The following is a 26,742-nucleotide window of genomic DNA, read 5'->3' on the forward strand; positions in this document are numbered from 1 at the left end:
TGATTTTACACTTCCTCTTCATGAAGCTCCGGTCAGGCTCTAATTAACAAGCTCTTTGGTTGACGACTAGGATTTCCTTAGAAGGAGGAACTCTGGAAAGATTTCCAGTGATGTGGATGGCATTGCACAGGGTTCTGGCTAAATAAAAGCCAGCAAGACTGCAAGCAATGAAATAGGCCAGTGTGGATCAATGTCAGGTTCACCAGAGCCAACAAAGTGATGTGATTCACCATAATGGAAAAGAGAACGATGCTACTGTGTGACATACAACCATATGAGTCACTATGAGCAAGAAAGTAAGAGTAAAGAGAAGATTGCTGAGGAGTAGATGGAGCTTACTGTGAAAGATTGCTGGAAATTTTGTCAGTTCTTGGCACGGGGATGAATGAAGCACTACAGAGTTTAATTTAAAAAGAGAACAGATTACAAGAAAACCCTCTGCAAGTTCATCGTTGTTTAGGAGAGTGGCGATGCCTGATTATAAAAGAAAGCCATCGTTTTGGGTCAAATCTTCTCAATAAATTCATGCAGGATTTCCCCTCACGATTCGGACTCAAGCCAAGTCAACTCTAATCTGGTTGCGATGGTTAACACCTGACTGGAGATTACAAGTGAAAAAGTGACTCACTTTTTCCACACAAAATAGTTTTGTGGTGCTTCAAGCATTCAGAATTTCTTTTTCAATGGGGGTGAACATATCCTTTAACAAAAGGACAGATCAATTAATATATACTCAGAGAAATTCACTAAAATGTCCTTGCTCTTGTAAAAGAATTTTAATGAAATAAAAATCACTTAGAATGCAAGTGAAAAGAGGCAAGTTTTGCTATGTATTTAGGGCAGAGGAGTATCTAAAACACATCAGGATGTCCCTGGCGGCACCTCCATGTCCCCGATGGGAAGTTTGAGAGGCGTTCCAACACACACTCTCCTCTTGAGCTGTATTTAATTAACAACCCAGGAATCCTAATTATGGAGACCTCAGCATTGATTATATTTAAGCAAGATTTAACCAAAAACAGCCTCAAGAGACTTTCAGAGCAGCTGGCTAGGCTCGAATGGAAGACGAATATCCTTGCAAGTGGCCGAAAATACCGCTCATTAAAGGCTTATAATCAATGTGCCCTCTAAAATGCACCATCAAAAATACATTCGCTCTATGTCCACAATGCATTATGTAAATAGTTTCTCAAAAGGTCAAATGCAAATTTGTTAGAAGTAAGCACAGAAAACTTCTAATTTCGTAACTGAAAAGTTCTTCACCAAACTTCTCTTATTTCATCTAAACCAAGTGTAAAATGAAATGTCATTCCAACTCAGATGAAACCTTTGGAAACTCTGTAAAATGAGTTAAGCGGCCTATTAGGTGTCTCTGTTAAAAGGAACATTTAGTGTAACAGTTTTGGCCTTGCTTTACATTTCTAGCATAACTTCACATGGCTTTTCCATTATTTTATAGTCAAAATATGCCCATTAAGCTACATTAAATTTCTCAAACTGAACTCAAAAGAAAACAGAAATAATTAGCCCTATTTAGGAAAGAATGAACAGCGCTGATATGCGAGGAAGGCTGTGGGATGAACGAGATAAACTAGAGGGATGCAGGCACGCAGCAAAAAATGATAGGAATGAGTCTGATGTCATAACACACGCCTTGAAGATAAATATTTTCTTATAATATAGCATATCCACATGAGGGACTGCGTTGTGTCTAATGGCATTTTACTCGCTCAGAGAATACTGTCTTAGTTGCTAAGCAACGGTTACATAAAAAAAACACAAGCTTAAATCTGAATCCCCTTTGCACATGAAAGTGTCTGGGGATAAAGTGGGGGAGTATTCCTCAGCTCTTAAAAAGATGGAATGAAGATGAAGACAAAAGACAATTAATTATAGGTGAGAGAAACTCGCGTAATTACACTGCTTGCGAAGCATCACAGTACCGATAGTCCTCAAACCTACATTTTCCTCTTTCTTATCCACAAATGTTTGCAATTAATTCAGGCTGAACTAAATGCAGGTGTAACTAAGTTGTAACTAAGTCTCAGATGTGCTATTTTGTGTTTTTGTAAACTTTTTTAACTTCTCATTCACACAGTCAGTCTTTAAAGATTGTGTATCACTGTATGAACAAATACAGTAAGAGACATTTTTTTAAAGAACCCTTTTTGAATGGTAAAGGTTAGGGAATCATATCAGACACATTTGTGGAGTTTTACAAGCGAACAGTATTTAAAGGTCAGACATCACAATAGAACATTACTTGAGCAGTAGAGCAGAGGTTTTAATCAGAGTTAATTATCTGAATCACTTTTACCTATTGCTAATCATGCATAATGAATCAAACTCTTTAACCTGGCATACACATATACCTCATCCAATATAGTCAACACAACAATATGCATTTTGTGATTTCTGCATCACAATAAGAATAAGCGTGCATAAATCATGTAAATTACCGCCTTATTGTTTACTATTTTCACTGTTTCTTTGCATTTTAGTTGTCATGTCTTTTGTACAGTATCTCTTTGAATGATAAAAAGAGGGCATCTCTTGCCTTCATGATGAAATTTTAGGTGATGTTCGTGCTGAGTTTGACACATATTGAAGGTTTATATTTGCCTTCTCATGTAGCACATAACTAAATAAAAAAAAGTGAAGTTAAAGAATGAAGAAGTAATAGTTTAGTCTAAGTTTTGTGAAAGTAACTTCCAAAGCGATTCTGTCTTTTCCAACCTAGGATCATTGGAAATATGTACCTCTTTATACATTTCTTCAAAACTGAAAAAACGTACCTATACATACGAATCACTGCAGTTTCCAGTTGAAATGAACAACAGAAGCAGTAAAACAACTTTTTATTTCTTTTCACACAAAAATATGATTTACAGGTACACTTTTGATTAATAAAGGCAAATTTTCTCACAATGAGTTGCAGAATGTTATGTTATGGCTTTAAAACAATTTGAACATCCTGCACAATTTGAAAACAGATACTTTTGAACGTTGTAGTCACATGTGCAGCGTCATTTGTATGAATTGTCTAATAGTAGGTTTACTCGGTGGTTCACATAATACAGCATTGCACTGAAAAGCCAACGTATCGAACCGATGAAAAGCTCCGATTCAAAGTTTGTGAAACTACAGTTCAACCAAAAAAACCTCTTAAATCCGAATAAGTTAAAATTATCTGCACTAGCTTTTACATTACGTTTGCATTTGTTAACACTACCGGGTAGGTTTAGGTTTGGGTTTGGTATAGGGGATATTTCCAACATGCTTAATCATCAATCTTTAGTAACACTCACTGGATATTTGAATTCTGCATAGCTGCAAAACGTACCTCATGCAGTATAATAAAAACTATGCAATACGTACCTGTACCAACTTAATAAAAACTTGTCACAATCACATAATAAACATGTGTTTTAGCGCAACTCTCTAGACATTTTACTTTGAAACTTCTGAAAAACGTGCAGCAAGGTACATAATTACGGGGTTGCACGAACGTATGTAGAGGCACTTATTTCCTATGAGCCTGTGTTGGTCTTTTCACCAGCACTAGTATGCGAGAAGGGCTGGTGTCAGATGCCCTGATTCTGCTGAGCTCAGTTTCAAATGATGTCCTGAAACCTGAAATCTGTGAGGGCACAACCAAAGACGTAGAAAAAGCAGGCTTCTATAAAACCACAGCACCGTCTCTTGACATACAGAACAGATCCTGCACTGGCTAAAACATTTAATCGCAGACATATTCCACAGTATGGTAAGTGGAACAATGCACATCTGGTGGATGAAAGCCTGTGGATTACAGTCTCTACTTGATGCTAATGCTAACATTCTTTGCTGTTCTTAAAGGACTCTCTGAACGACGGGAGCATATTAATACAGTTTACCTTGCACTAGATCCTCCTCACCCACATCCCAGGAAACACAGCCAGACCAGCGCACGCTGTCTTCCATCCAGAACCAAGGAGATGCCAAATTCGCCCTCTCCATCCCGGTGTAAGTTTACCTAACCTAACTAGGACTGCCGGTCGTTGTGGCACACTCTCAGTCTTATTGACCCATCCAGTGCTTCTCCAGCAGCTGGTGCAGCCCTCCCCATCCCCCTTTCGTCACTGTAACACTTTTTCGCCCTGCCCAGGAAATGGGCTGCACAGCAGATGGTTAGTTTCTTTATCACTGTCTTTGTCGTACTGAACCCTCCCATTATACTTTAATCACAACCACTTACTATGCAGCAACGTCACAAATATGTGATATATATGCAAGTAATAGCTTTGAAATGCCATAGCTAAAGCGTGACCGATCAAATATTTGCCTTGACAGGATGGATTAGAGAAAACTCAATCTACACGAACACCACATCCAAACATCTCCGCAATTAGCGGGCTCAGTGACAAAGCTTCAATATTTGTGTTTCTGTGGATTACAAGAGAATACATAATAGTAGACCTTACTGTGCATGAACTAAGTTTACTAGCAGAATAAAAATGTCCAAGATGTTTATGTATTTCTTTCTTTAGTTGAAAAGAAACTTACATTTTTTCACTTTAATGGTGGGCAACGAGTTGAAGATGCAAATTGCAGTTTCAATGCAGCTTCAAAGGGGTCTGCACAATACCAGAGGAGGAATAATGGTCTTATCTTGTGAAACAATAAAAAAATGTAAATAAAATTTATACACTTTTTTTTGCAATAAGCATGCGCATCTTCATGCACTGTGTAATAATGTTACACATGTACATTGGTTCAAAAAAGGTAAGGTAATGTGAAAAACTCCATCTCATTTTCTCCTCTTCAAAGTCATTCAACATTGTCATTTTACCTTTTTTGCAAATGGTGTTTTGTTTTGTAAACTCTTGGTCAACACTTTCCACCTGTCACGTTTGATTATGACGTGATTATGTTATGCGTGAGATTGAACTAGTGCAAAATGAGTATTTGAGGTAAAAAATGCAATGTTTTTTTTAATTTTTTTATTACAGTTAACTGAAGAAGGAAAGACATGAACATATAGGATGACAAAATAACAGGATATTTTAATTCTGAAAGTGAACTAATCTTTTAAGTATGATTTTGGCCCTGGTCTGGAGGTCCACTGACATCTGGAGTAATAAGGACAATTACATTTGATCAATTAGGCCACAAAGTGAATTACAAATAAGAAAAATTAAGCAATTTATTATACTGTAGCCAACAGTATTAGCAGACAAATCTTATTTTGAAGGATTAATAAAGGATTTATAAGCATTAATTAATTATAAGCATTAATATTAATTAACATAATAAAAAATAAATGTATATTCATTTTATTATTTCAGATGACCTTTCCAGGTCTGGAAAGCACACTTTATATATATATATATATATATATATATATATATATATATATATATATGAATTTATTTTAAGTCATGTTCTGGTTTGAGCACAGCTCTTTAACTCACTTTAACAAATATTCTTTTAGATAAGAAAGTACCTTAATGGCTATGGATAAATTAAATGCTTGCAGAAGAGGTATCTTGAAAAAAACAAACAAAAAAACTACTAGGAAGTGGCTGGCACTGCTGACCGCAGAGGACAGTCAATGGCGCCTGTCACAGTGTCAGCAATATTATTGGGACTGTCAGTCATTAGTCGCTGAGACGCATAACATTTTATGCTAGCCCGTACTAAATGCTAGCTCAGCTATGCGTGTTCATAAAAATGTGCTGTAAGTTTCAGTGACAGAATAAGAGAGCAAAGAGAGGTGTAAAAGAAGTGAGAGACTTAGTAATTCAAGGGCACACATAAAACTCTCAGTCTGGCACAGTGTGTCCGTGTCATTCCACTGCAGTAGGGCTTAATGGAGTCCAGATGGGCTTCTCCTCACTCGGGTCGCTGAGATGATGTCAAATAAAGCAGTAAAATTTCCAGTGATTCTCCCCAGTCTTCGGCCTTCACTGTTTGTCTTTAGCCGCTGGCCTTCCACGCCCTGGACCTGTCCTGAGTCACCTGTCAGGAGCTGCCTCGGGGCTCCAGCAGGCATGGCTTGGGATACTATGAGTCCGTGAGGGAGACAGGACTAATGGGTTCTTTGAGCCACAGAATTCTACAATGCAACTGTCTGCTCAGTCTCTTCATACAAGAAAGGGGTATTTCATAAAGATGCAGAAGCATGCCACTAAAGGTGCCAATGTTTTTGGTAACTGAAATAATGGTCATTAAAAAATATATAAATATTAGGTTTAAACTTAGAAATGTTGCCTTGGCAACTAATAGAAATTAAGTTGTAGTAGTAAAATGAATAAATACAGAAATATATATAAAAAATTTAACACTTTAGTATAGGCACCAATTCTCCCCAATAACTAGTTGCTTATTAGTATGTCTATTAATTAACATATTAGCTGTTTATTAGTACTTGTAAAACACATATTCTGCATAACTACAGCTATTGAAAATAGCTTACTATTTGAAATAAAGTTTAACATAAAATACAAATATTAAATGAAAAATCTAAAAGAAAATGCTTTTTTATTAAAAATAAAAGCTCATTCGAAATATTCATGAATAATATAGTAGTCAATCTTTGAAGTTCATCAAATTGGACAATTTTGATTAAGGGTTTTGATTCACTTCAAATGTAGACTACTGTATACCTATTATATAATACTTAAGTATGGTACCAGAAACAGAGCACACAGTTAATAACTGGCTTGATATTAAAAGTTTGGTGGGTGTTTAGACTGCAAAACATACAATTAGAGCGAGTGAAAGATCAAGTGTTTCAAAGCTGCTGTAACTATAATAGCTAAATCCAAAAAGTTAGCAAACTTAATCTCAAGTTCATGGAAAATACAACTCAAGTGCAAGAACAATAAGAAAGTAATTAACTGTCCCTGCGAGCACCTGCCACCTGGCTCTTCATTCTAATACATCATGATGGAGAGTCCCCTGTCAGTCTGCAGCTTCAAAGCAATTAAAGCCTAACAGCGTATTACCATGGGCTCATTCCCTGCCTCTGACAATTAAAGACTTCTCTCTTCCCAATTCATCATGTGTGAAGCATGTGTGCTGGATCCAGTTGGAGTGATCCTTCCGTTCATAACTTTTCCTTTCCAGCGCACACAGGCGGAAATATGCTTACAAGACAAGCATTTGGAGTTCATTTGCAAGCTTAAATGACTTAGCATTTCATTCATAACAAAATACAGTACAGTGCTTCATATTACACCTTAGACAGCGGAACAAGTCAGCAAAAAAAATCGATATAAACAACTATTTTGCCGAGTTAACATTTAATCTTGTTTTTTAAAATGGAAGACATTAACTGAATTTTTGCAAGCCATAAACTCATTTAACTTCTAGTGAGACTGTCCAGTGCAACCGATAATTAACTTCCTGGATATTCTTGGCCTTTCACATCCACTCCTTCCTGTTCTGACAATACCATATACCTGCTTCCCTCCATGTTGCCAGAAAGGAAGATGGCCCACAGCCAAGAATATTTTCCCATCAAACAGAACAAATACCATCTGTGGCTCAAAATAACTTTGGAAATAACTTGGCTGGCCTCTTCAAGGCGAAAATGGAAATAAAGAAACAACAACAAAAAAATAAAAAATAAAATAAAATAACATAAGGAACTAACATATTTAAACAAGACCTGTAATTGCACATTTGTGCTGATAAACTGAGAATTTACTTTCCAAAAGCCCCTGTTGTTCAATCCTGGATTGCTTTCAATGTGTAATAACTCAGCCATCATCAGCGGCGTGCCAGTTTGCTTTCAACAGCCAATAATGCAGAGATTTCCACGAACAGTAATTCTGTTCCTCATGGGGCTTGTAAGTAAGGCCCATAGTGACAGAATCCAAAGAGCAAGAGTGTAGAACAGCGTTGCTTAGTAATTTTAAAATAGACACTTGTAGAGAATGTATAGATTGTCTCTCTCACACTGTGTAAATACTGCACTACAGGGTTAAATGAGACAAGACCCTATATAAATTATCCCTTGCACGTTTAAAGAAGAGTGGAGGCTTGCTAAAAATATCCAGTGAAATCCCACTGCAGTGGCAGCGAAAGACCGCCTTGTCTTACCTCTTCCTAACACAACCATATGGGGACTGAGAAGTCTTGCAATCTGTTACATGTTTTGTCCGTAAAATGCACTTTAAATGTATATACTGTGTGTACTTCAGAATCAACATGTCAACATGAAAATGAACGGCTTGCTATTCTAATGTCACAATGGCCACTGATCATAATCTAATTAATACACACTACGAATATTTCTTTAAAGGGAGAGTTCAGCAAAAAATGAAAACCGTCATTGTTGAGTCAACCTCATATCATTCCAAACCTATGTGCTGTGTGCATTATGAAGCTCTTGCTAAACAAGTATTGTCCGATAAGCTCCAAAAAATATTTAAAAAGCCATAATATACTCTATTCCACTAAATAATAATAAAATAATTGTGAAAACTCCTAAATGAACTAAATTAAAATACAAATGTCCACTTGAAAATGCCATTAGACATTGCAAAATTATACAAATTGAAATTTTTGTGTAAATGTACCTTTACTGTCCTTACTATCCTTCTGGGCCTTGAACGTTGTGTTTCTGTTTATACAGGTTCAGGAAGTTCTCAGATTTCTTAAAAAATATCCTAATTTGTGTTCTGAAGATGAACAAAGGTCTCTGGAATAACATGAGTGTGAGCAATTAATGACAGATTTTTAGGTGAACTTTACCTTTAAGCTTTACGCTTGTTTTGGTCTTTTCTTCAGGGCATGGTGGTGGGCAGATGGGTCTTGTTACACTCTTCACTCCACCACACAATTTCTCTTCATTCTTATTTACTTGATTTGATAGTTGATCAACAAAAAAAATGTATCTAAAAATTTTCTGACCCACTCCATATGTCCCCCACAACGTAATGCCATCCAATTCATTACCACATCCTTTATGATGTTTGCAAAACACTTACAAATTATATTCAAACAAATTAAAAAAAAAAAAAAAATTCTTAAATGGCTACAACAATACCGGATGTCAAAATAACTCTCTAATCAAGGACTGCAACAAATTCTGCTAGCAAGAGAAGCATCGCAGATTGAAAAGAGCATTTATGAAATGAAACAGGACACAGTAACTGGCAATTACAATCTGTTTAGTGTCCAGATGGTGGTTGTTTTCTTTTATCTAGACTGCCAATATGGAAAGCGGCATAAACCTGTGTTTCCCCATCTGGACCGAGGCGGTGAATTAAGGTGAACCTGCAGGATGTGGGGACTGGACTGATCAACTGGAAAAGGTCAAGCAGAAGGTTTGTAAAGCAGCCATATTTGCTGGCTGGAAAGGGCCGTCCAGCTCAGAGCTCCAAGTTGGCAGAGGTTTAACGCCAGCAGCGCCTGAAGTCTGTACAGAGACTTAGTATTCATGAAGGTTTGAGTCAGGGTTTGCAGATTGACATGAGGGCTGAGTTTGTTTCCATTGTGGTCTGAAACAAAGAGGCATGCGCCTGCCCCGCCAGCTACCTGGTGGGAAGAGTTGAAAAAGACAACTGTGAGAGGTGCCGCACTCCATTTCACACTCGTTTCAAATGTGTGAAGTCCCCTGCTTTTCACCTCACCGTCAGTGTGCAAGCAATGCTTCTACCTGTCAGCAGGCTCTGTAGATCGGTGTATTGTGTATTCACAGCTGATAGAGAGTCAAGAGCGACATCAATCCTTTCAGAGAAAGAACTACAGACATACAGTACATACACGCAACAAGTTTAGGGCCATTGTGAAGCTCAAGCATTAGAAATAATCACGATTATGCAAATATATTCCGCTAGCTATTGTATTTCTTATCATTGACCTAAATGCTAATTTGATACTGTATTGGCTACATTTTATAAGATTAAGGTTGCACTATAAAAACATTAGAGCACATGTAAACAGAAAACTGTGATTATGGTAATATTATTTATGCTCCTAATTACAGTATCCGTAATTGCAGTAAAATATGTGGAGTATTGCCGAATTTAATTGAACTATACAGTTATTACACAGTGCAGTGCACTTATTTGAGCAAAACAGTAAAAACTGTAATATTGTAAAATATTATTGCTATTTAAAAGATTTTATTTTTTGCTCATGCAAGCTCAGAAAACAGAAGCTGCTTTTAGAGTTATACATGTAACTTAGACATCATGCAATTATTGATAATCAGATAAACCAAAGTGGAAATATTATAGCCACATATTCAAGAAAACCAAGCGAGTCAGAGACCCTAGAACTAAACATTTTGCTTTTGAAGAAGCCAAATGAAAACAGCATTGGCTTGGAGTACAAAAGCAACGGTATTGGTGGAAAATGGAGGCAAAATGGCTATGTTTCTGAGAAAATAAACAAAATTAAAAGGGGAAGCAGCGCATAAAAAGGACTAAAGAGTTTAGCCATTATCAGACTATGTGCATGTACACAGACTCTAACCACTAACCACTCAATGTCAGCTACAGTAATGTTTCCAGGCCAGTTGACTACAACATCTCACATGAGTCTTTCTCTGCCTCAAGGCTGCAAGTTGCCAGCATGGCATATAAACAGGAAAAAGGCCTTTTTTCTCTACTGCAGTTGGTCTTTTAAGGTAAATATAACTATCTCTTTCCAACTGAAAGTGCTCCTCACATTGCAGTGCTCATCTGGCGGACGGTTTTATTTCTGCATTGTTTGTTTTCTCACTAAGAAAAGTTAATGCGCTAAAATAAACGCACGTTTGAAAGACTACCTTGTGTGATTCTTTACTGTAGCTCTGAGCTAAAAGTAACTGATCATTCTTTACTCCTACCGCAAAAGGTAATTCTTCATCCTCACATTCTGCTGAAGCACAAGCTTTCCAGATCCCTCAACCACCAGTTATAGTTGGACGCCCACAACACTTCTACTGGCGGAGGTATTGAGCAGGGCTCTTGAGGTGGAGCGAAAAAGAGTTGGGTTTCGGACAGCATCCCACAGCTGACAGACTAGCCGTGGTTAATTATGAAGCTCATGGAAAAATGTTTCAAATGAAAGCCAGTCAAAATGGTGAATGAATGAATTTCATTGTTTCCTTTCCAAGAATAAAGGAGAAGGATCTCACCGTTTCTGAAGAGGCACAATATATGGCGAGGAAAGCCAATTTATTAAGACTAGATGGTGAGGGAAAATTAAATGGTGGGCTCAAGAGAAGGAACTGCTATCTGGAGGGCAGGCTTAACTTTGGCTGGAGATTAAGGCAGAGTAATTTATTAAGGGCCGAAATGGCAACATGTGAACAAGACCTTCATTATGGAGCTGAGCACAAGACCGCTAAACCTAAAATAAAGTTCAGAGATGTTTTTTTGTATGACTGTCAGTGCCAGAAGGTCTCATCGTATAGCATATGGTAAGCATGTGGCAGCCTGGAGAACAATATAATACTAGCAATTATCTAATCAAGATGTCCACTGAAACAAGGTGAAAATAAACAGTAGAGTATGATAATGTGATAAATCCAAAATCGGGTCTGGTTTTAATATCTTACTCAGGCTATTTATTTTTTGCTGGTTATCATGCAGCCGTGCCTCAGAGCAATAGAAATTATGTGACAGCTGATCAAACTGAGGACCTTAATTTGAACATTATCTTCCTCTGAGAGAGGAAGAGACAGACACTATTTGCAGTGATTGTCTCAAATATGCTCGGAACATCTTTTGGAAACAAATTATATCTGTAAAATGTCCATCACATTTCATATAGAGTGCATTTTTACCCCATTAATGAGGGGGGAAGCGTCTCTTCTTGGAGAGCTGAAACAATCTCCCATAAAGAAATATGGTTTTAATTAGCAATTATATAGTTTGGCTGGTTATTATGCCCTTTCAGGTAAATGTTGCTTCCTGACTACAAAAGAAGCAACTTTCGTGGTCACCTGAGCAATGACTGATTCGCAAACGCTCTCTTCTATGAGATCCTGCACAAGCTGCACAACTGCCATTGAGATGAATGGGAATTCTAATGGATAGCTCTCTCCAGGTATTACAGTTTACACTTTACAGTTTGTGTCTAGTAAACGAACTAGCTCTGTGCACCAGTTTTTCATTTCAATCTGTCAGAGCCTGTCACTGAATGCATACATACTGCCAGAGGAAGGTCTCTGCTCGCAGCTAAAGCAATGGGGCGGTTTAATGGGATGAGCTGGGACTTTTCAAATGAGTGCTCAAGCATTCTTCAACTTCCTCGCAAAGTTAGAGTCATTTGAAGTCTGGACCTGAGCAAGATTCGGTTGATTGAAAGTGAAAACTCGTTGCTGGATTTGTGCAGGAAGAAAAATGAAATGGGAGATTGATTCTTAAACTCGAATCATTATCTCCACCTCCTATACAAGAAAAGAGAAAGGGAGTGGTGAGGAAAAAAGTATTCAATATTTATGTGCTTATACAGCCAAATGGTGCTCTGGTGGAACTAGAAACCCTTTGCTACTCCCTGTTCATTTCAAGAAGAAGCAATAACATTCCTTCCCACGAGTAGTTCTTGGTCAAACCCTGGCCAGATGTTTCAACATCACTGATGATGGCTTAGAGGTGACGTCAGACAAAGAAAGGACATATCGAGCCTTCCACAGCATTACAAATTACTGATTAAAGTCAGAATGAAATCTAAATGAATGTCAGTGATTTTATTGTGAATAACTCATTCATACATCCTTTATTTTGTGACCTTGTAATACTTACTCAAAATGTCAACTTGAACTGTCTACTCTTGGTGGTGAATGCTGAATTTCAATCTCTCTGCCACTTAAACCCTTTTGCTCAGATATACTTCACAATAAGAAAAAACGATCTCTGCTAATTTCATTACATTGCGACTTTGAAATGTCCGCTAACCAAAATTAAACTGCAACATTTACTATAAATGTGCATACCCTAGTAGAAAATAAATACAAAAACTTGCACTTTTACTATATTAAACTGGCATACTTAGGAACAACTATTTTCAACAAAAGCAATTTTCTGAAGTAGTGAAGAAGTCCAACTAAATATACGCTGAAGTATATCTGATTGTGCTAAAGTGAAATTATTGCAAGTATTCTTCAGGTACACTTTAAATAAAGCCGATATCATTCAAAGGTCATACAGCCCTCATCGATAGTGACATTAAAACACATTTTAGGCTTAAAATTAAGAGATGTGCACTGTACACAAGTAGTACTAAATAAAAGCGTAAAGGTTTATTAAATACGTTTAATTATACTTTTTATATCAGCATGTCTTGCGCGATATCTCAGTAAATAAATGAACAGTTTTGAACTATCCACCTTTTTCCTGACGTAAAAATTGGCGGCACCATTTGTAAATTCTGTGGGTATAGCTTCCTGTCTCGTCTACATCCAGCTGTTTTTAGTTGTATAAAACAGTTTGTTTTGCCGCTTGATACTTAAAACTGGTGTGTCTTATCGTGTCATTTTAATGTATTAACTTAATTATGAAAACACTGATTTGAAGTGCAAACAGTTTTACTGTATACTGCACGTTGTTATTTACCTACAGCATCTAACAAACCGGAAGGCTCACACATAGGCTTTCTTCCCGGGCTGAGGAAAAAGGTGGACACTCAGCAAGAAATATATTACTTTTGTACTAGGGATAATACTTACAGAATTTTTTTTTTTATTAAAACTTATTGGTAATGAAAAAATGAAGAAAAAATGAGAAGCAAACTTTTTGGAAAAAGACAAATTTTAGTGGTTTAAATAATTTAATCAGTCAATAGCATGAGATCTCAAAAATCATAAATCACCTTGGTTATGGACAAAATTATGCGAACGCACCAGTGAACTTGTAACGTGCTAGTCAGGACATCAGAAAAAAAGGTTGAATATTTGTGTTAATTTGTCATGTTAAGTAAAATGTACAAATTTTCACTACATTTTAAAATAATACTGCTGTCAAAAGCCCCAAACAGACCCACACTAGTCAACAACTATGTTAACGCTCTCTTATCTCTTCATTACTCCCGCCTGCACACTTGAGCACTTCCCAGTCTGCGTTCCCGGTGGGAAATCTCACTCCCAGCTCTCCTTCTGATTCCCTCCAGATGTGCATCAGGACGGATGAGACATCCAACGTATCCGTCCGAAGCGGGCGCAGGAAGTACTATTTCACTTGCCAGCACATAGGACGAAACGTACAGTGGCTAACATATGGTCTTCATAACCCTCGGGTTCCCTCATAGCGATATAAACGACTTGAAGGATGCATAATGTCTCATTTCCTGAGCCCCAGCCCTGTAACTACGGTCTGCTGAGAAAATATGTGGCGTGTCACAGCTTATTGTGTTATGATGAGAGGGCCTAGCGAGGGAGGCTGGGAGACAGACAGCGCGCAGTGGGCTGTGAAGAAAAGGAACCGGGGAAGGAGGAAAGAGAAGAGATGCGGAGAGGAGAAGGGAAGAGCCTACAGCCAGCGCTGCACTGGAGCATGAAACAGGGCCCTGCGCTCTGCCTCGCCAATCATTCACTCTTTAGATAAAGAATTATGTCTCTCACAAGACACCCGTGGCTGAGAGATGACCAAACTGAAGAATAAACCGAGAGACAGGTCACATCAAGGCAAAGAGATATTTTGTGAAATGGCATTCGTCGCCTACTCCTCCTCGCTCTCCGTTTAAGCGAAATCTTGTCTCTGCTGTATATATACGGAAAATATGAGACCATTCAGGCCGGGTAAAAATCATCATTTCTTTAGTATTCTTTTCACTTTGGCCAACGCTGTCAAGCATCCAACACAAGGGAGCAAATTTGTGGCCAGTGTACTCTGAATTTGACTAGTGTGGAGGACAGGCCATCTGCTGCCGAGTCCAGCAGCGACGTTGTCACCTGCTGCAGAGACGGGCAATCTCCCAAAGAAGGATGGAGAGTCTTCGGATGATTGACAGAGCTGTCTGCATTAACACCTGCTGCGGCTATTGCTTCCAGTGTGAAAGTCGGGGAAATCTCTGCAGACTATCAAAACGTGATGGGATTTGCACTGTGTTACCAACGTTAACTGGACATGTTCATCATTTAAAGGCGATGTGTGACATTTATGTGTGTCATTTATTGACATTTATTAAATGTTTAATTTGACAGTTAAAAGTCATTTGTAGCCTGACGATTTGCAAAGTGTAAACTTAGAGCTGTTTAGGCATTCCAACCGATCCTACTTACATTACAACCATTATATTTTAAATAGATTAGATTGGATGATGCTAAAGCCATAGAACTTTCACATTTCGTCTGTAACTTGTTTTTAATCAATAAAAACATTTCTAGTTATGTAAAGCATTTATTAAATAATAAAATAAAAAATAAGTACTTTATTTCAATAGCACATTTTATATAGTGTCACAAAGTGCTTCAAATCCAAGATGAAAGGGAACAATTAAGAAATAATTAAATAAGAATAAGAATAATAAGAAATAAGAAATAAATCTTGGCAAGCCAGCTGTACAGGACAATTTTGACAGCAAAAGCATTATCTACAAATTGTAACTAACTTGAAAATGTTGCCCATACCTTCCATACCTAAATCTAAAAATTAAAAATTAAAAATGTTGGGTTTTTTGAGAGTACACAGACTTTCTGTCAGCTCTTTACCTTTTGGGAAACATTCTATTTCAAGACTGTAGCTAATCTGTAAGCAAATGGATTAGCATAGTACTGTACAATATCAAATAAATTTAGACAAAATATGATGGGCAAAAACAGACCCCGAAGAACATTTTACAGTCCTGTCCGTCACAGTGACAAATAATGATTCATTGTAGCATGACCCCTAGTTTTCTGCGATTGTTCATAAAAGGTTAATGTAAAATTGAACTCATTGTCAATCTTGGCGACAACCTGCCGAAAAAAAAAAAACCTACCAGTGACTAGCAAAAAGCTTTATTTTTAAATTCCTTTGAACAGCTAAGGTTAATCAAGGTCGCGTCCCCAGAAGGAATGGTTTATCCTAGACCAATTTAACCACTGAAATGGTCAATTAGTAATTCCTGGAATGGTTTTGCTTCTGGGAGAAGTGTGTGTAGATTGAGGAGATATTTGGGGAAGTGATCTATAACAACTCGCCTGAAAGAGCAAACTGAATTTTGTCTTCTCAGAATGTGCCTAAACTCATGGCGGGTAATAAAGTCTCCAGGGAAGAATGTGTGTGCGTGTTTTCTGGGTTATTTGCCCATCCCCTGCGGTGAGGGCCTGCCTCGAGGCTATTGTTTGGACACAGTTCACCTCACGCTGCATTGGTCACAGACAGGGTGTGGTTCAGGGAGGCGGGAGGGGAAGGAAAAGACGGGAGGGCTCTCTGAACGCTTTCCCCACTCTCTGGGAGCTGACAGGAAAACTGGGAGATCCCATGGGAGGAATAAGGAGAAAAAGATACTCCCTCTTCTTTGTAAACAAAGCTGTACTGTAATCTGTCTCAAGTGCACTGGTGCAGCTAACCAGAGCGATATCACACTAGTATTACCTCTTTTTCTGTGGATGATGCTGGTTCTCATCTCTGGAGATCAGTGACGCTCTCGCAGAACCATCATTTCACGTGACTTGAGAGTGGAGAACTAAGGGGCCAGTTTGCACAGATGTTTTTAATTGTTTTCTGTGTAAATATGCACTAGATGTATGTCTTTTGAGAGACCCGCTAAAAGTGTTGGGTCCATAAAAAAGGTTTGCTATTCCAAACTAATTTATTTGACCAGAAACACAGTAAAACAGTAAGATAGTAAAATATGTGTTTTTTTATTTTAATATATTTTTTTCTGTGATGGCAAAATGTGATTTTATTATCATTACACCAGTCTTCGGTGTCACATGATAGTTCAAAAATCATACTAATGTGCTCATTTTGTGCTCAAGTAACATCTCTAATTTCTACATTTTTGCAAACAACGCTGCTTAATATTTTTGAAAGATTTATGATAGATTTTTTTTTTGATGAATAGAACATTCACAGCATTTATTTAAAAATTAAAAATCTTTTGTAGCATGTCCTTACTTTCGCTTACTTACTTTTTATCAATTTAAGGCATCCTTGCCGAATTTTGAATGGCATTGAGAAGTCATGGAATCTATTAAAACTTAAAAACGAAAGTTCACGAATAAAAAAAATGTCTTCATTTACTCAAAAACATCAACTTTTATCCTAGATATCCTCTAAAAAGATTTTTTGGCAGGCAAATGCTTGCTGTGATGCAAATCTTTCTCTCTCTCTAAACATCTTTATTCAGCTTTTACAAATGACAGAAAAAGACGCATTTGTCCAAACATGTGGAAACAGACTTGGGTGCAGCACTGACCCAGAACCACTTTTTTTAGAGTAAGAAGCACACAGAACAATCCTAGGTTCTTACAAGAGAAAGCTGAGAAGATAACTACAGGTAAAAAAAAAAAAAAACACACCATGGGTTCCAAACACCCAGCAAGCGTTACTTAACCTTTCCAACAAATCCTCAAAAATTCATCCACGTTTCAGACAAAATAAAATCCCACAAAATCAGTGAGGCGCAACACCTCCCAACGGCTGATTTAAAAGCAATTTAAAACATCACCTCCGTCTGCAGGCGCTTTATTGAGTTCACTCCGTCGCATTTCTCTCTGCTTATCACTTTCTCAGGGTCGTGGGGGGTTTAGCATGCTGGCTTGCACGAGTCCCACTGGTGTTGGCATAAATCACAAGGGCACTGCAAAGCCATAAGCTCCACCGCAGGCTACTTAACACTCTGCCTACTGCTGCTGATGCTAGCAATGGCCTCATCTAATTTTACTCGTAATAGCTTGTCACAATCTTTTTTATTAGTTTAAATTTAGTCTTATCATGTAACATTGCTGTTGTGTCGGCCTGGCAGAGGAATTACAATTACGTGCGTTACTCTCCTCGGCATAGCTCAGGAAGGGAAAACTTATTGTTTTGTAGGTAACAAATGTTTATAGATCTACTTACAGTTCGTTTGGTCTAGTTTAAGTGAAGTTAACATCACCTAGCCAGACTTTTGACTAAACAGCATAAGGTTTGGTTCACATAGCTGCTGATTCAGGCCAAAAAACTGCCCAGATAGGATGAAAACAATCTGGTGCTCAAAAAGCATTTTTTATTATTATGTTGAAAACTGTTGGGCTTATTATTTGGTGAAAACAGCGATACATTTTTGCAAGATTCTTTGATGAATAGCCATGGTTAGGGTGTATATCTTCATTATCACTTTTTAGCAATTTAATATATTCTTGCTGAATAAAAGTATTTCCTAACTTCTCAGTAGTAGTGTATAATCTGAGTTTGTAATAAAATATTAAAAATATATTTTATATGCACACAAAATCAGATTGTATAAAAAGCTTTAAAGACACAAAATGCAATTTCTATCCGTCAATAAGCCATAAATAAACAATGTGCCAGTGAATATGTCTGATTAAGACCACATTGTTGGATTTGTTTGGCTTGACTTCTCAGATGATCTTGTTTACTGCTTGTTCTGGTCTACGGACCATCAGACTTCACAGCCATAGCTGCCAACAAGGCATGCAGCTCTCTCATGCCAGAAGTAATGCCAGGGGCCCATTCACACTATTATGTCTGTCAGTCACAGAGAAATGGCCCATCGATTTGCTAGCATGTTTTCTCTTCTGCAAACACATCAGCTTTAACCCCATCTCCCCCCACTCTCCATCTTACTTAGCTTCTTTTAAGTATCTTTCACAGTTTACTCTGTCTTAAAGGTTCACTATGGTTGCATTTGCCGACACGGAAGTCTGTAGTAAACTTAAACTGACACCAAGCTGTTTAAGAATGGACCTCTAATATGATATTTTTACATGCTTTCACTACCTCCCATCATCATTCTTTCTCGGAAGCGAAGTGTGATTCTGCTCGTCTGGCATGATGTGACATTGAAATCGCACCTTTCAAGCATTACTTAATTTTTAAGGTGACTTGACCGATTTGCAACCTCAGACTTCCCATCAGGCAGTCAAGAGTGTGCAGATGTCACTGCATTAGACTTTTTCTCATTTGTCGTGTAAGTGTTCATCTCTAGGGACGCAGAAGCTCGACTTTCTCAGCATGAGACATGAGCGCGAGCTCTGCTAGGCCCACTTTTCTCATTCAATCACTTGCATTTAGAGGCATAATCTGTTTGATCTCAAGAAGCAGGGAAGTGAACTTTGTAGTGTGATACCTCACTTTTTCACGTAGATTTGACACCTGTGCACCAACCAGGTGGAATTGTGAATAATGTGTTGTGCGTAGGCTGTATTGATTTTTAGAGAACGGTTTCCATTTTAAAAGATCAGCAAATTTATATTGTGTGTGCATTTATTTTTCTCTCCTGAGGCTTAATCTGATTATAGTAATACAGTCCATTCACTTATGAACCAAAGTTTAACATACTAGAGGCAATAAACTGTCGGAACAAGCACATTTTTATAAAAACTGCATGAAAATGCAAAGACAGCATGCATATGGCTCTGAATTATGCAAAGCCTGATATGATTGACATATCTGCCCTTGACTAGGGAGAAAATATTTATAATATGCAGAAGGCAATGCAGATAAGATGAAAACTCTTCACTTCAGAACAGTGGTTTATCTTAAGGGCCATTCACACCAAAAATGTTAACTACTGTATAACCATAGAGTTTGAACAACCATTCAAGTACTAGTCCACACCTCATATATACTGACCCCTGCAATGAGAAACATCACTTTTAGCTGATGAACGATAAAACAATATTGCTGCCTGATTACAATCCACCTGACTTCAGCCTGAGTATTTAAACTGTAGTGGCGCTTAATAGAACGCTGAAATCTGTTGATGTTAAGACTAAATAAATAAGAAATGATTAAAATTGTGCATTGTGAGAATGTGCATGTGAATTCCTTTTGAAAAAGATCAGATGTTCTTTTACTGAAGCATCTTGGATCATCTGGAATCTGGAATCATCTCAAATTAAGTTCTGCTAAAACCACAGACACGCTGATGTTTTTCAGTTTTATACAAATTGTAATGTTATGTTACGGTCATTTGTAAATAAATAAATAAACTAAATAATTAAAAATTAAATTAAGAAATGCAAAAATAACATGTTTGGGTAAATGCACCATTAAGGCAATTCTCCATCTATTTTTAATGGGTGACTATACATTTTGGGCTACATGACATATTCACAAATGAAATTCCTTCTAAATGCTTTTATCTGTTCAAGTTCTTAAGATAATTGGTTGCAGATGAGTCTGAACTTCAATCTCATCTAAAGAGCCTAATCACATCCCTGTACTAAAAAAGCACTTTACTGATTTAATTTTTGCCTTGTTGGTGGCTCACACTAAAGTAAAAGAAAACTATCATTGTTACAATCACTCATACTGTGGGTTAAGGATTTAAACATGTCTAATTGATTATCCAGTTGGATTTGTAAACAATTCAACTGGATGATCAATTATTATTAATTAGCTACAAAATACTACGTTTTAATAAAACATCTGGACTAATACAATACTACTAAAATAACAAGGTAACATTTTATTTTGATCGTCCCTTTTGAACAATCTATTGATAAGTCAACTAACTCTCAGTAGAATATTAGTACACTGTACGATTAATATCTGCTAACTCTTTATTGTGATAGTCTCCCAACAGACATTCTACTGACTATAAGTAACTTTGCAAGTACATGTCAACTTATTCTAACCCTAACCCTACTCTACTAACACTTTACTGAGAGTTAGTAGATATGTAGGTGCAACGTTACTTTTAGTCAACAGAATGTGTTGAAGCAACCATCAAAATGAAGTAAAACCAATAATACATATGATGCATACTCATAATAATACTACACCCACAACATTGTGGTGGCAAACCGGCATATTCTTCAGATCAATCTAGTTTTCGCCTTCAGATGCTGTCATCACACAAACTTTACTTGTCATCTGAAGATGGAGGAGAGCCAGAGCACAACTGGATGCCACATCATTCCATTAGGCTGTCATAGCTCATTAAACCCCGGCCTGCTTTCAAGTTTATATTCCAAGCGAGTCCGTCTGCAACATGGGGTAAACATTTTGTGTGTTTGTAACCAAGTGAAAAAAGTTATTAGTGGCAATAAATGGCTGTGTGACTTTTAAAAAGGTCAGGATAGTGGAAAAATGCAGGGGGAAAAAAAATAGCAAAATGAAATTGAACCCAATCCAAATCCAGCCCAACACCAAACATGACTTTTCGTGGCCTTAGCCCTTGGCTCGATAACGACGGAAGGATGTGAGCAGAACACAAATGAACCCGGAGCCCTGATTAGAGGAATGCTGTTTTTTGAAACGGGAGGGGGGCGGCTTTGTGTTTAAACTATGAGAGCAACTCCCACATACAGCAGGACAGAGGAATGTGTATCTGATTACATTCTGCCTGCTCAGCCTCCGGCTCTCCCATGTAAACAGTCACCTGACTGAGAGAGAGAGAGAGACTGAGGGGGGCCAAGAGAGAGGGAGAAGCATTACATCAGTGCAGAATGTGGGTTCACTGCAGTGAGATGCCTTAAACCCATGTGAAAAGACAGATAGAGGGGGAGCTGAGTGCTTCATACCCGCTCATACACTTAGAAGGGTCCTGCTAATGACACCTGTTCAAACACAGTGTCTATCACTCTCGCTTTCTCCGTCTGAATGAGTCTCAGCCTGCAGAAGACCACCGCTGGGCTGCCCTGCATGCTATAAGCCCTATAACATCATCAACATGACACAATATCAATACGTTAGTCCTCGCCCCGCACACCCAGACACTGTCCAAACTGCTTAACATGACCTCTAGCCTGAATAAAAAAATAAAAAAACTGCCTTGGGCTATAGAATCTCTGCAACAGAACCAGACGGATCTCACCACACCTAACTTCCGTTTCAGAGAGAACATAGAGTGAAAGTTGAGATGACAAGCAAAAAAAAAAAAAAAAAAAAAAAAAAAAAAAAAGATGAGTCACAACATACAATGATATATGACACTTTACAATAACACTTTAAAATAAGGTTCAATTAACTATTGCGTTTGGCGACATTCAACGATAGTGAATTATTAATCTAGGTTAATGTTATGAATATACTATTGTTCGTTACAAAATCCTTTTAGTGAAAAGCCTGCAATAAATGAATACCTTTATTCAGCAATGATGCATTAACTTTTATCAAAAGTGACAGATTTATGAAGTCTTTTAAAGTGTTACAAAATATATCTATTTCTATTTTAAAAGCTGTTCTTCTGAACTATATATTTATCAAAGAATCCAGAAAAAAAATCAGCATCGCAGGTTTTACAAAAATATTAATTAGCACAACTGTTTTTAACATTGATAATTAGAAGAAATGTTTCTTGATTTCTGAAGGATCATGTGACACTGAAGTAATGAATGTTGGCAATTCAGCTTTTGTCAGGAATATGTTACATTTGAACAGTAAGTTTAAATTGTAACATTACTTCACAATATTACTGTTTTTAATGTAATGCAGCCTTGTTGAGCGTAAGAGACTTTCAAAAATGTATTGTGATTTAGATAACCTGGTGTGTAAAAACTTTGCTAAAACTTAAATCTTAAAATGAGTTAAACTGAGCTGCTTCAAAGTCATCAGCTACAATAGTCGTCTCAACATAAAGAGATAGCTAAAAGTACATTTTCTGTGGTAATTAAACTGCAAACAATAGTATTGTTAAACACTATCCTGATTGCCACTGGTCGACAAACAGGGAGATTCGTCTCAGACTCATGCCATTGGTTAGTTCAATATTGTTATGTTTGGCTTGTCAGGATGCTCAAAAACCAACATTTTTTGGATAAATCATTTTACAAAAAGTCTGTCTTAATAGTTGTCTTAAAGCTATAGAAAATAGGATAAAAAGTTTTTAATGTCATAAAAAAGACACACTTTACCTTTAACTAACTTTCAGTATCACTGAACCACGTGTTTCATGTTATTCCCTGTGAATCAGTCAGTCAGAGTTATGACGACAACCGAGCCCGATGCCAGCTTTCATTTTTCTTCTCTCTCTCTGGCCTCTCTCCGCCTGATATGTCACAGCTGCACTGGAAACCCGTCCCACCGGCTACCCGGGAAACGGGACGAGGCAGTGAAGAACGGGATCAGCTGCCCCCGTCCTCCCCTCTTTACTTTCTTCTCTCAACAAAAGCTCATTCCCACCCACAAACCCCTTAAAAATAACTATTTGCCAGTCTCCACAGTAACACAAAGTTAGACACACCAAACACTGAGGCAAAACTTGACACACGTCTTACCGTGGAGGTGGTGATGGTGGTGGTTCTGCTGGTTGTTCTCCAGGCCGACAGGGTTGCACGCCCCCAACTCGGCCAGTCTGCGGCTGGTGGCGGAGAGCTCGGAGCGCAGGTTGGTCACCTCCTGGCTGGCCGACTGGATGGCCCCATCGATCCTCTGAGCCAGCTGCTTGTTGTCTTCCATCATTTTCAGGATTTTGCCCTGAGAAGCAAATCCACACAGAGGTGCATGGTGTCAACGGCTCTGTCAGGGGGTAGAACAAGCCACGGGTCCCCGGTCCCCCTTTATCCCTCCTCGGCTGCCACAGTTTAGACCATACATACAAAACACGCGCTGGGGAAGAGAAAAAAAAAAAAGAATCCCAAGTCTGACTCCCCTCCTTCTTATCCCAGCAGAAAAGACCTAATCACTACCTGTCTTCTGTTAGTGTGTGAAAGACAGCTGAGTGTGGGGTGGATTGAGAGAGAGAGAGAGAGAGAGTGTGAAAAGAACGTAACGGACGAACGAAACAGCAGGTAGAGGAGTGAGAGAGAGTTCCCGCTGAAAAACCGCGCTCCCAGCAGCTGCTTCCAGAGAGAACACAGTGCATTGAGAGATGACATGCTCTGTTTTAAACGGAACGTACCATGTGCGCCAGATTTCTGGGGGAGAGAGGGAGGGAGCTAAAGTGCGTTGTTTCTGTAACTCTGTGAACTGCAGGCTTTGCCTTGGACAGCCTCCTCGATCGGAGCAGTTTGCAGTGAGAAAGTAACTGTTCTTATGTGACCGAGATAGAAAATAAACAAGACTTCTTTGATTTTCATTGATCCCTCGACATACACTTGTCAAGCTGGATACATCTATTCTCTCGGACAAACAGGCTCTCACCCCTTTCCCCGTCTTTTCATTACATATTCATTCTTTTGTCCCTGGGAAACGCTCCCCCACACTTGAGATTGCGGATGGGGGTGGGTCGACTCAACTCAGAGGGAGAGGAACCAGGCAGACCTCGGCACTGGACACGAGGGACAGCTATTAGTCCGGCCCCCTGCACGCAGGAAGTGAAGAGAATTACACTGAAAGCAATCAATCTCCTGGCCGGGTCAAAAGTTTGGGGCTGATTTTGAAAAGCCCTCTGGTCTTCAGAAGTGGACCCAAAATGGTTTACCCTTTCCCAGAAGTCTTATGCAACAGATTGAAAAGTCTTATGTCCTTTAGGTATGGGAATCAAAGATCTTACACTGTTCAGTGAGAAGCTGGTCTATTACTTTTTGACAAACCTAGCAGTCATCCATAGCCTTAAATGAAGCATGTATCCAAATATTTAGCATTTTAAACAGGAATATTTAGGGTTTTTATATATATATATATGCATTTAGCAGATCATTGAAATGTTCGATTCAAATCAATTTATGCATTGATGAATAAAATAAAGGAAGAAAGAACTGATTGTTTTAAAAAAATATGAATATGATGCAATAAAGAAAATCTGCGCTATTATTTAAAATGATGTTCATTGTCTACATTATATCAATTCATGTATAAACTGGAGTAAGATAATAATAAAAGTAATAATTAATTAAAAATAATAACAATGCCAATGAAATGTATTTAAGAATTTTGGAAAATGCTTTCCTTTTATCCAAAACACTGTATTCAAGGTAAACATTTTATTGATTCATGCATTACACTTTTAAACACACAAATGTTTTGTCAATCATTACTACATATTTGGGTCTTCAGCAACTGTGGCGATCTTTAGCTTTTAGGGGTGTCTAACAAAATTTCTGTCCAATAAAATGCCAAACTTTGATTTGCAATAGCAGGACTGATTCATGAACTAAAAGCATTGGCTATGCTTATATTTGCCAACAGATGAACGCGTGTATCACCTACTAAAGTGAAACGTAATGAAGCGATATCAAAGCTTTATTCGAGAGTATACTCACTAAATTAAGACCAAACACGTGCTGAAACAAACAGAAACCTGCCTGATATATGCTCATGCAAAGTGAATTGGTTTGACTGCCAATCATCTATTTTGAATCAAAGGTGGCAGAACATGATTCCCGGTGAACTTGACCCCTGTTTATGACTATAATCAACGCCAGCTCTTATCAGAGTGTTTTTTACATTCCCAAAGCAAACCATTTGCTGAAAATAAGCAAAATCACTCAATTCCTAGAGCAAATTGATGGGGTGTGAGTGAAAGAAGCAAATCTGGTGAGCCATCACACCTAAAATTGTGAACACCTATCATTTCACGGCTCTGACTGAAAAACATCCTCATTGGTATTCACGGGAAGCGATGGGGTACAACAGAGGAACCAACACTAAAAACAAGCATAAAACGCAACAGATTATGACAACAAGCTAAGTTTTTTTTTAATCATCATCTCTCTCATTATGGAGAGATGGCTCAGATGTAAAGCTATAAAAACAGCGAAAGTCACAAAGTTTTTTAGCAGCTTCCAAACTGATTGATTTCCATCAGAAATGAGCTGGAAAGAGCACCACATCTACTGTGCTAACACAGTTCATGCTGAGATTCAGACTGCAGCTGAAAAAGGCAGTGCTTTGTTTTCAAATCCCAGCCCCGAAACCACTATAGTCGCTCAAAAGAAGAGAGAGAGAAAGAGAGAAAGAGAGAGAGAGAGAGAGAGAGAGAGAGAGAGAGAGAGAGAGAGAGAGAGAGAGAGAGAGAGTTAGAAAATAGAACGAGAAGGAGTGGTGGTGAGAGAAAGAAAAAGAAACATGTTCGAAAAAATCTAGTCTGGTGCGTTTCATATTCTGTGGCTTTTCCATTCCGCAGAAGACAGAGAAAAGATCTCAGTCATATGAAAAGTCACCTCCATTGACTGGAACACGCCAGGCCGCACAAAAGGACCCGGAGTGAACAATGCTGAATGTCAGTGGGAAAAGACAAAGGGCAGGAACTGGACAGCTAACAGTTGTTCCATGGCTTTTACAACAAGGCCTTTCCCCAGGCTTTGCTGTTCTCACCTGCCTTTTGCCAAGAATATGCATAGGCCGCTTGCCAAACAGAGTCAGCTCTGCAGTCAAGAGTGTCTTCATGCTGCTTAAATTCTGTAAGAAAACTCTCAGAACTGCTAATGTTAAGCGGTTTGATTTACAAATATTTTACACACTTTTGTGTCAGGATTTTTTATGATGGTTAATATTATATGTTCAGTTGGTGTAAAGTACATCATAAACTGCACATATATCAACAGACACGCTGCTGTGAGCATGTAAAAAATACGGCTACTGCATGTCACATATATAAATCCAATATAGGCTATATCACATGAGTTACCTTGTACTGTAGCTACACAGGTGGAGCTGGGGAAGGTGAATGCAACTGCTATAGCAAACGCTAGCCAAGTATTCAAATGTTGAACAGCAAGCTCACTGGCTGGTGATGTGAAAAGAAACCAGTCAGCTGTGCAAGGTAAATAGACTTAATTAG

At 38.1% G+C, this 26,742-nt stretch overlaps 1 protein-coding gene across 4 annotated transcripts in view; it reads right to left on the reverse strand.

Moving 5' to 3' along the window:
* kaznb (kazrin, periplakin interacting protein b) overlaps positions 1-26,742 on the reverse strand; it is a 124,846-nt gene that overhangs the window by 46,617 nt on the left and 51,487 nt on the right. For all 4 annotated transcript variants that reach the window (XR_006252084.1, XM_043252041.1, XM_043252043.1 and 1 more), the window contains exon 4: positions 23,297-23,495. Coding sequence is in view for 3 of the 4 variants with exons in the window: in XM_043252041.1 (XP_043107976.1) it covers positions 23,297-23,495 (199 nt within the window). In the remaining variant the exon portion in view is untranslated. The remainder of the gene's footprint in view (positions 1-23,296; positions 23,496-26,742) is intronic.

The sequence above is a fragment of the Puntigrus tetrazona genome, chromosome 11 (genome assembly GCF_018831695.1).
Source record: "Puntigrus tetrazona isolate hp1 chromosome 11, ASM1883169v1, whole genome shotgun sequence".
Lineage (NCBI taxonomy): Eukaryota > Metazoa > Chordata > Actinopteri > Cypriniformes > Cyprinidae > Puntigrus > Puntigrus tetrazona.